The sequence below is a fragment of the Orbicella faveolata genome, unplaced genomic scaffold (assembly GCF_042242905.1).
Source record: "Orbicella faveolata isolate gen_17 unplaced genomic scaffold, um_ofav_v1 contig_24, whole genome shotgun sequence".
NCBI classification, from domain to species: Eukaryota; Metazoa; Cnidaria; class Anthozoa; order Scleractinia; family Merulinidae; genus Orbicella; species Orbicella faveolata.
The window spans coordinates 23,772,734-23,784,151 of NW_028301552.1; the positions used below are offsets into that span (position 1 = coordinate 23,772,734).

Sequence of the window (11,418 nt, forward strand, 5' to 3'; positions counted from 1 at the left end):
GGCTACACTCAAACCATGACCTATCAATGCAGAATCTAGTTCAGTCGACCATGAGGCAGTAGTTCCATTCTTTGGATGTAGATGGTCATTAAACACAAATTATGTATGTAATCACCGGTCAGATCAAAATCATTGGATCAGTCTTGCTTCTAATGACATCTGGGTATGATAAAACATTCATATAGTATAGGAAACCACACTGCTGGTATTATCATACATACGACTCATTAGGGTAGAATACAATAAAATTTAAGTTTGACATTGAAACAAAGTTAATAGCTCTTATTGATATTGTTTTTTTTTTTTTCAATAAGGCGTAAATGAGGGGAAATGGTTAACACATTGTTCAGCACAATGCTAAATTACCCTGTTGTCCTGTTTGTGTATCAAACTGTTGAGAACTACCATAAAGAGCTTTTTTTCTCTCTTTGTCTGTTTTGAATGCCAGAAATGTGTGACAGCTGTCTTGTAAAATTGTTTAGGAACTGAAAGATGCTCACCAGGTGTTCAAGGACAATATGCCAGCTGCACAACAGGAATATGATGCTATTATGAGCATTAATACTGAAATTGAAAACATAAGTGTCCAGGAAAACCCTTACACTAGTCTTACTAAAGAGGTAAATGAAGGTTTGACATTTCTAATGCTGAACTGTCTCGTGCTTTCTGTAGCTTTAATCTTGCAATGCCCTTTGTATGTAAAATTCTTTTAAGGACTGTTGCAAAAGCTCCTTTGCAGTGTTGTAAATGTTTTCTTTCTGACGATGCATTAACATGTGATCTTCAACAATATAACAATATTATTTGTTGACTATGTTCAAATCACTAGACAGGTGGAATAAAGTGTCTCTGTGTTTTTTTTTCTTGGTGCAATAATTGTCAATTATTAGCATCTTTTTAGCATGGAAACAAAAAAATTAAATTGTTCAAGAAAATCATTTATGGGTTAGAGCCAAAGAGATGCAGTTTTAGTATTTAGAAAAGGTTTCATTCACTTTGGGAGACTTGGAAGTTTATATTTTTGGCATAACAACATTAGTTCAATTACAGCAGAGAAGGAAGCCGTACAACATAGAAAGAGAAACGGATTAATTAAAAGCAAAGAATATTCAATGAGTAACTGATGTTGTACACAATTATTTGTTGTTGCTAACATATGAGCTGGGTTGATATTGCACGTATATACATGGCCAGTGAAAATGAAAGATGGTAATGTAATGAATAAATAGAATTTTAAGCCATTTGTTTTCTCTTTCCTATTCAACAGGAAATTTCTCTGACATGGAGTGAAGTCATAAGCCTGATTCCCAAGAGAGATGAGCTTCTTGAAAATGAAAAAGGCAGACAGGAACGTATCCTTGACTAGCATTATTTTTAAGCCAGATCGTAAGATAGGTTTGCATGTGGGCAAAAGACTTCACTGGTAGGAAGAAGATCCCCTTATACAAAGAAGAAGAAGGGCTATAAACGTTGGTGTTTTTAGGATGACATTTTGACAGTTTTCTACCTTATCAGTTTTTAATCTTTCTTTTCGTTTGAATGTTTACATCCTTTTCAGTGTCACCCATCAACCGGTATAACAATTCCTTTCTTTTTTACATCCTAAACATGCCCCTTATTTGATCCCATTTGCATTGGATGTAGGATTTTTGTGAAAAAAACATCACTTGTCCATATGTGTGTGCATTCTCTGTCCAGTTTCCTCATTGCTTCCTATTTTATTATTTACTTGTCTTGTTGGAAGTTCTGGCATTTTTGTGCAAAGGTGTGTTCTCATCTTAGAAGATTAAAATTAAGAAGGATGGCATCCTTGTATGTTATAAAGAAAGGTTTCCTTGAGGGTTGTGAACATTCTGATATGTTGCTCTCAAATATAATGCTCGTTTATAACAATTTAAAATATGGAAAGGACATTCAGTAAGAACAAGTCACTTTGACTCTACTGTGTGTTACCTGTGTTTGCGTTGGTGTGTTGGGGCTGTTTCAAAGTGATTTCAAGAAGTTTTAGTTTGACTGTTTTCCTGTCTATATAGGAATGATATATAGTATGTGAATACACTGTCTGTTAGAGATTTTTCCCTTGACTGAACATAGGAAATGAGAGACTTCGTGTAGAGTTTGCACAAAAGGCTAATTCAGTTGGACCGTCAATCAAGGACTATGAGGAAAAGTTACGCTCTATTGCTTTGAAAATGCAAGGACCCCTGGAGGTATGATATCCAACCTCTTGTTTATTCAGTAGCAATGTCTCCATCCTCATGAACAAGCCACAGCAAGAGTGTGGACTGAGACTATTTTTTTTTGTTAAGGGCCCAGAAACCGATCTTTTAGAGCCGTTTCTGAGGAAAATTTATACTCATATAACCTCATCATTTTTAGTTAGTTCAGAGTCATTTCATGTGTTTTAACTTTTTCATGATTAGTAACACTAGTGATGACGTCATCAGGCCACGCCCATGGTCATGTGACTAATACTGAAAAAACTCAAAGGCTCCCAGGCAAATTACTTTATCGGGATTTTTTTCATTGATTTAATATCTTAATTTAAATCCTCATTACGCTATGCATAGATTTTGTTTCACTTCTAAAAGGTCAGATTTTGAGAGAACTTCAAAATATTAAAAAATTCGTAATTTTCTTTAAAAAGCATGATTTTGAAAAAGGACTGCTTAGCTATCTTTCCAACGTTGGTTTTGATCGAAATCCGTCGAAAAAGGCTGGATTTAATGAAAAACCGCGTTTCCTTTGGCATTTAAAGAAACCGGAGGTGCGCCCGATATATATTGAAAGTTACCCTATCAGCGCGTGCGCAATTTACACTGTCAGCGCACTTCGGTAAGATCGAACAAAGCCACACGGAGTTAATTTTTCTCTTTCTATTGCTCTTGTTTTTCTGTCTTTTTCTTATTTTGTCTCTGCTTGTACTTTTTTTACTTTACATTTTGTGAAACACAAAGGAAAACATCTAAAATGTAAGCGAATTTGGAAGTTATTGATTTTTTTTTTGTTTTCCGCGCTCAGGCTGACGTAAGTAACCGGAAGTGAAATTTCACCTCCTTAGCAACGCGCGCGAGCGCGCACATAAATCGGTTAATGGGCCCTTAAATGTACTTATAATGATATTCGCAGCCCATGTCTCAACCCAAAAACCCATACAAGTATTGGTGCAAGTTTTCTTTATTTTGCAAACTGTCCAAATGAATTTTAATTTGAGTAATGTCCAAATTAACAAGTAATTTGGACAGTTTTATACATAGTATAATTAACAGTAATGCGGCTACATCCTAGTTCAATTGGGAAATAATTAAGTTCAAAGATTTCCTCTTACTGCCAAATTGGACTCGGCCTAAAGGCCTCATCCAATTTTGGCCGTCCACAGAAGTTTTTCATCTAATTATTTCCAAATTGAACAGCATGTAGTACTAACTATAACATCTACAATGTACCATTGAAATCTTATGAAAGCTGGACTTATAGTTGTGCTTCAATAAAGAAGCCGGATAAACTTGAAAGCTGCACTTCAATACAGAAGTTCGGGTGTTAAAAACAGATAAGCAATAAAATCTGATGATTCGTTCACAGGCAGCACAGGCAAGCTACAGCTTTCAAATTTTGTAACAAAAGCGCGAATGTGTCATTATGGACTGAGTACCATGACAAAGTAATGAAATTATGAATAACTTAAACAAGAGGAAAGAAAAATAACATGAACAGAATCAGTCCGGGGATGGTTTTTGAAAGGACATGTGTCCGTTGAGTTTCATAGCCATTCAGAAGGACGCGTGATCTTGTGCTTACGAGGAAGTCACAGCCAGGTGTGGATCTCTCCCCAGTTTCCTGTGAAGCATAATACTTTTTTTGAGCATGCGCCCTTTATGATTGGACTGTGTCAAACACCTTTGAGAGGTTACGGCTTGTGTCCACTAGCGCATAACCATAGCATAAGCCAATATATGCAGGCGCAGTAAGATGTTGATAATTAGCGCCTTTTGTTGGAAATTTCCCAAATAAAAGGTGCTGATTATCAACATCTTTCAGCGTCTGTGTATATCGGCTTATGCTTATGGTTATGGGCTAGTGAGAACAAGCCTTTAACCCATTGACGCCTGTGCCGCCAATGACCGCCCGTGACGGACGTTGGCCTCTGTTCCACTTCTTATGTCATCACCTCTGACCAAAATTGGCATCACTTACACTCAAGTTCGGCAGGAGGAAAGGATCTTTCCAGTGATACCCAGGTCGATTGAGCGTGAAATATGCACGAAAATGCTTAGAAATTTGGGTGAAAAATTCGGAGCAAAATTTCCCTCTGCTACACTTGGCTACTCCATGCTAAGAATTTCCTGTCTCGATGATGCTTTCGCGGAAATCCTTGAATTGGAAGCAAGCCCAGTAGTGGGTCAGCATTTGTAGCAAAAAGATACGAAAAGTAGAAAAAAGGAAGACGAAAAAAAAATTAAAAAACCAAAAAGCCTAAAGACGTAGGACACTTTCAAAATTTTAATTTCTGCGCATGCCCTAGCAAAAAAAATAAAAATGTGATAAAACGCGGTGCCAGTGGAAAGAAAGGCATGCTGTCATGTTGCAAATGCCTTTTTCAGTAGATTGGAGCTAATTTAGTTCATAGCCAGGCTGAAAATGTCCAAAATGTCCAAAAAATGCGTATTTTCCAAAAATCTCCGGTTGTCAATGGGCTAAGGAAGATCACATCGACTTGCTGTTGTTGTTGAGGCTGCTTGCCTGTATGTTAATGAGTATGATTCACTGGGTCTTTGCACGGAAGTCTTCTCTGGGAACCATGCTGTTGTTGAAAGAGGAATAAGTTGCTTGAGAGATAGGACATATCTACTTGCACATACTAAGTGTTCATAATTTTTGCAGTCAAGGATGTTAAAGACACAGGCCTTTAATTTTTTTGGATCAGCGGAAAAAAAGCCTTTTTTGAAAATGGCTTGTGTTACTGTGAAACTCAGAAAACCGTGAACACTTTGATATGATTCTGACAGGTCAGTTGTGTACTGAGCAATCACAATTAAGTTGAGGACACACGAGCAAACCTCTAAACCCCAAACCAAATTAGCGTTGCTATTTGCGGTTTAGTTCTCTTACGCCTAATTGGGGTTTTCCTTGCTGCACAATTCCATAAATATTTCTGGTCTTGATGGTTTTCTTTGTTTTACACGCTATTTACAATTGTACATACGTGTCCTCACAACCCTTTACCAGATTAGTGTGTAGTGCATTTATAGAAATTCAAGATTTAATGACCCAGTGTCAGCGCTACAAATTAATAGTAGCTACATTTTACATTGCATTATGCATTGTACATGTCAAAGTGTAATTCTAGTTGGTATATTTTGTTGTTACTTCCAATAAAGGAACAACTGAAAGCTGTCCAAGGGCTTGAACGAGATGTTGCTGGCTACAAACCTCAAATGGATGAACTAGAGTTGGTGCACCAAGTAAGAAAAGGCGCTTTATGTTATTTTGTTTTAATGCATTGTTTTTTGCCTTACACAAATTTTGTTTAATCGTTTTATTTTGTGATTGTTTTTTTTTTTGGAGACAGTGAAATAACAGTTGTGGTCTTCTTTTATATATCACCTGTTATGTTTTCTTAGCTTGAGAGTTTTTGTTTTCAAGGTCTCGTCACTTGCCTAACTGTTTCTGATGCTGATTCTAAAACACTTTTGTGACCTACAGTAGATCAAATCTGTCCTCAACCACAACTGTGTTGTTATGTTAACCACTGCCTTTAGAATATTTGTTAGTAAATGTAAACATCTTAATACAGTGACCCAGATACCATCATTCTGAAGTTGTGCTTATTTACAGGATGTCCAAGAAGCACTAATCTTTGAAAACCCCCACACAGAATTCACAATGGAAGTAAGTATGGCGACTCAGTTGGAACCTTCAGGTGTTGGGTGATCAGATAATGTAATGTGAGAGTGATGGCGTGAGTGGGTGCATTCCTACCAGTTCTTCGCAAGCATTTCTTTTTAGCACAAGAATGTCTTGTATGTATTGTTTCAGTCCCTTATGATAATCCAATCGGAATGTCCCTTAAGTATAGTTTTATTGTGTATATATCTGACACCTATCTGACAGGTTCATAGGGCACTCTCTTTGTCCCTCGTCTAAGTTCTAAGGCGGTCGTTTTTATCATGTTGCTTATGAAAAATACACTGACCAATAGACATGTTCAGTTCACGAAAAAATACCAATCTTATGGAAAGCATCAAGAACTGCAGCGTCAACTGAAGCTAATTTACGAAAAGGTTATTATACTGACACACGAACGATTGATGGTAAAATTAACTCTTATGTGATTTTCTCAGGCTCTCCGAGTGAACTGGGAACAACTGCTGACTGCCATTGCGAGAAACATCAATGAAGTTGAAAACCAGGTAAATTTAGTGCAAAGTTCCTTTTATTATAAGACTATAAACAGGAGGCTTATTGAGTAGAAATAAGAAACACAAAATGTAACACAGAAATGCCTGAGTCTATGTTAAATGCATGTTAACAAATACAAATCAGATTCTCGAATTTCCAATAGAAAACAGCTGAGTGGCTACTAACATTCGTTATAGTTCACCATTAAATTTTCTCCGATTCTTATTGGTTTAAAGTGATCACGTGACGCGATAGTGTTTATCCGCGGAGAGACACTATCAACCCATAGTGCCCGTCCGAGGAAATACCCGGATGGATAGTACTCGTCCGTGAAAAATTTTCTGTAAACAAGCGAGCTTATAAAACATAAACAATAAAGACACAAGAGTGTGTTAGTCTCGGAACTCTCGGTCTGATAGTTTCCCCTTGGAAATTTGATGTTCTTAAGACTAGCTTATTTGCCCTCGGGAACTTTGCTTCTTGGGCAAATATTTGTTTTAAGAACATCAAATTTCCGCGGGGCAACTATCAGCCGATACGATTACTCGAGCCTACTTTACTCCCGGAAGTTTTTGTTTGATACGACTGATACACTTTCCTTTATTGATAGATTCTTATGAGGGATTCTAAAGGCATCTCTGACGACCAGATGAAGGAATTCCGTAACTCGTTCAACTTCTTTGACAAAGTAAATACAGAATACCAGTAATAAGTGTGATGGTCCAGGAATTTGTGATTAATGTTATTGTCTCTTTTCAGGAAGAATAGATGTAATTTTTCTTGTTTACTCTCGCCCCGACTCTGACACTACAGCTGTAGATGATAAACTGCTGTTACAGTAAAAACGCGCGTGTAAGAACCTAGTGGTTTAAGAATCTGCTGGCAGGAGTTTGCTATTTTAAAACCTAAAAATATAAGAATGTACATTTAGTGAATGTCACCAGGAACAAACTTCATTTTAAAGCGTGTTAATGTTTCGTTGCTTTCCTTTAGGATGAAAATATGCGACTTGAGCCTCACGAATTCAAACAATGCTTGGTTAGTTTAGGATACAACCTGAAGGAAGGAGACAAGGTTTGTTAATTAGACTAACATGTCATGCATTTGCTAGTCTCCTCCGCAGCCGTTTTTTGGGGGGATGTCACGCAACGCTTGCTTGACATCCCAAAAAACGGCTGCGAAGGAAACTATACATTTGCCAACCACTTCGACTCTTTACTTGAACCAATGACATTCGAAATTAACTGGGCTGGAAAAGCCCATTTGGTGTAAACAAGTGATACTTCATCACTGCCTAAGAACTTGTAGCAAGACCAACGAAATTTACAACATGGCGTTATGTTGAGGATTCCGAGGGGAGAGGAATTTTGGAACTGAGGAAAATAGATGTGTTGTTCCAATAAAACAGTGGCTTAAACTTAGGTTGTAAATAGTAATAATGCAGTGTCAAATTAAAAACGATGTTTATAGCAGACGTTTCGGGCCTAGCCCTTCCTCAGTGCTAAGTTTTGAATGGGACACGTCATTAAACCTAGGCCCTGTATGCAAGGAGCTAGGGTAACCTTAGTGCTAGGGATACCCTACTTCCTTGCGCCCAAGTCTAACAGGTTTCTGTTTTTGTTTTGTTTTTTGTTTTGTTTTGTTTTGTTTTGTTTTTTTGTTTGTTTGAGGTGGTTAACAACGGTTTCCAGCATTTTCCAATACTTTTTCGATCAGATTAATGCTATCACTCTTTTTCAACTGATGCCATAATTATGGTAATTAACATTTTATTTTGACAAAACAGGTAACGTACAATTAAAATCAATTTTCTAATTTACAAAATTTCCTCAGACAGCATTGAGTCAAGTTCTACTCGTCTTTTAGCGGAAAACAATTTAGGAATTCCAATGTACTGGTCATCGTGGCCATATTGCTGGTTTTCAGTGTCACACAATTCAAAATAGATCAAAATAAAAATCAAAACCCGTCAATAGATAAAGTCCAGAATCTGGGAAACGAAAGAAGGTAAATATGCGAAGACTCGCGCCAAAATTCTGGTCACAGCAATTTTTCTTATGCGAGATATGCGGAGAAATTTTTTACCCAAATTTATAAAGATTTGTATGGCGACACCATGCTGGTGTTCATGGGCACCAACATGGCGGCCGGAAACCAACAGAAACATCTGTTACTGAGTTTTGCTACAAAAGTGTGACTTTGTTCCTCGAGGAACTCTAAAACATTAAAATAACACTTTTTCTAAGACACGAACTGTTCAGATGGCCAAGTTCCCCGAAATAAGTCACTTTTTTAACCATCATGACAGCTCTTTAGGCCGTCATGTAAATGCCGCGTCACGCAAAAGCTTAGAAATTTAAGCGTAGTGTATCACAAAACCAAGAACTTATTCGGAACGAAAATTTGCATGAATATTAGTTTTCAGCTGTTCCTATACATCATTTGAGTAAAATCTCAGGAAGATCAATAGTTTTGTAGTTTGAATTTTGGTGACGTCATGTGAAAACCAGCTATACCCCCTTAATGTTAAGTGAAACGAAAGGAGATGAAATGTTCACTTGTTAATTTAACCCCACAGGGTGACCAAGAATTTGAAAGACTCATGACAATTGTAGATCCAAACAACACAGGACACGTGACTTTCGAAGCATTCCTTGATTTTATGACCCGAGAAACAGCTGACACAGATACCGCTGAGCAAGTCATGGACTCCTTCAGAATCCTAGCCGGGGACAAGGTTGGCACTAATTTTGTGTTATCCCCAACGTATCTGTTGTTGTTGTTGTTTTTGTTTGTTTGTATCTTTTTTTTCTCTTAATTTCAATTTAACCTCTAAACATCGTTTTATCTCTGTTTGGTTTCCTGAGACTGTGTGGTGTAACTGACCCTTTTCGAAAGAGATTGCTCAATCGTGATCCCTCCCTGTGCTATTTTGCATGAATTATTCCGGACGTGTGGGTACTTTCGAAAGGCTATGACCAAATGATCAATGTCATATTATAAGATGTATTTTGCATCACTGAAATAAAATTCATTCACAGCACATCAGTAAGCACAAGAATAGCATAAGCACACCACATGTTCTCTTTTCAAATTATAAGCCGGAACAACGAAGAACTCAGTTGTTTCCAGTGTTCAACACAACAAGGTGGTTGTCTGTTCTGTATAAACAGGAATTTAATTAGCTTATTATGACATGTTGTATCCAATGTTGTAGCAGAATATCCGTGGCCGTCTTTCAAGTGCGCGTGCGCCGAGGTTTACTTTTAGCCTACTGATTTGTTACAAACCTTGTACCAAGAACATCACATTTCACCACGACGTAACTGAGCTATTTCTTCTAGCTTGTACGCACTAGCTTCACACTAAAATTCCTACCTTTCTTGCTGTTTTGTTCCAGCCGTACATCACTACAGAAGAATTGAGACGCGAGCTTCCACCAGATCAAGCTGAGTACTGCATTGCTCGAATGGCTCCTTATGAAGGACCTGATGCGGTACCTGGGGCTCTGGACTACATGTCCTTCTCAACTGCTCTATATGGCGAAAGTGATTTGTAATTCTGGAATCTAGAAACTCTTTGATATATTACTCTACCGTGATACAAGGGGAGGGATAGGGCGGGGAGTCATACAAAGGAATTTCCTGGCATTGTTTAGTTTCTAAATTATACAGTAGGCTCCATCTAGCTAAATCTTATGTACGTCGCTGAGGAGAACACACAGTGCTTTTACTGGTATCATGTAATATTCATTTGACTTTAGGACAGGGAAAGCGAGGTGGTTCTCAAAGACCGCTTGTAACCCGAATCAGGTCGAATTCGTTTGATTTTTGCATTTCTCTAAGTTTTCCTGCCTCCGCTTCATTAAGCTGGTTAAACATTAACAATGTTTGTATGCAAAACAGTTTTGAAGGAAATAGCTATTGCCAATATATTTTCTGTATATCGTATTTTTCTCGTTGCTAGAGCACGCCGAGCCATTACAAAGCGACAGAAACACGAAGCAGATTCGACGGAATGTGTCTCCTGCTAAAACAAAATCTAGGGTTGATTTTGTGTTTTGTTTTTCTCGTATCCTCGGAAAATTGCAGACATTCGACACTGTTTCTTGTCACTTGGACGACAATGGAACTCCAGTATTGTGCGTCTACAAGAAAACAGTGGGATATGTGGAGTGAGCTCTCGGCCTCTTAACAGGCACACCGTTGCAGACATATCGCCTAATTAAGGGACTAGGTCACCATCTCCGCATTCATATCCTCGTAAAATTAGGTTCATAAATTATTGTTGAGCAGGTCTTGCCGACAACTCGTGATTGTTGTGTGTGGAGCTCGAAGGTAACCGTAGGCAACTTGTTTCTTATTTTCAGACATTTACATCAAGCTTTCAGTAGATTTTTTCCTCCATCTTATTATGCACCAGAATCACCTAATATAGCACTACCTAGTAGTAGTGCCCAGTAGTCATTCGGAGAACGGTTTTAAAATTTTCCTTGTGATTCAGAGAGGTATTTCCTTCTCTTCCTTAACATAACTTGTATACTTAGGCGCCCGCAATATTTTGATTAGAAATGGAAACTACATAAAGGTGTCCGAGATAAACAACAAATTAAAATTCATAACAAACTATCCACGTGAACGTTATGTTTGGTTTGTCTCTAAGTCGCCTTCCCTTTTCCTATCCGCTTTTCTAAACTTACACCACATGCTACGTAATCCTTTCCTAGTTGTTCGATAGACATGTCCCCGAAAAGGAACCTTGTACGCACTTATGCAAGTCCTGGTGAGAGCGTAACATTTAGTGTCTATACTGTTGGGTGGGGGGACGATGTTGGTATCCCCTCCTAATCTCAAAAACTATGGGCTAAGACCCCCTCCGAATCTCAATCCCAAATAACGGCTTCGGAGTTTGTCCGCTACCGTCATAGGCGTACAGGCTGGGGGTTGCAGCCCCCCACCCCCCACCAAGGGCTAAGAAAGAACTGGCTGGGAGTAAAGTGGCCGGAGTCGGGTGGGGGGA

General features: G+C 38.2%; 1 protein-coding gene across 1 annotated transcript in view; it reads left to right on the plus strand.

Annotated features, from left to right (window-relative positions):
• Positions 1-11,027, plus strand: part of LOC110060050 (alpha-actinin-like) — a 35,145-nt gene extending 24,118 nt beyond the window's left edge. The window contains exons 18-27 of the mRNA XM_089292704.1: positions 483-620; positions 1,268-1,352; positions 2,095-2,210; positions 5,379-5,462; positions 5,836-5,889; positions 6,342-6,410; positions 7,010-7,087; positions 7,393-7,473; positions 8,978-9,136; positions 9,800-11,027. Coding sequence (XP_089148830.1) covers positions 483-620; positions 1,268-1,352; positions 2,095-2,210; positions 5,379-5,462; positions 5,836-5,889; positions 6,342-6,410; positions 7,010-7,087; positions 7,393-7,473; positions 8,978-9,136; positions 9,800-9,958 — 1,023 coding nt within the window. The 3' untranslated portion in view covers positions 9,959-11,027. The remainder of the gene's footprint in view (positions 1-482; positions 621-1,267; positions 1,353-2,094; positions 2,211-5,378; positions 5,463-5,835; positions 5,890-6,341; positions 6,411-7,009; positions 7,088-7,392; positions 7,474-8,977; positions 9,137-9,799) is intronic.
• The last annotated feature ends 391 nt before the right edge of the window (positions 11,028-11,418 follow it).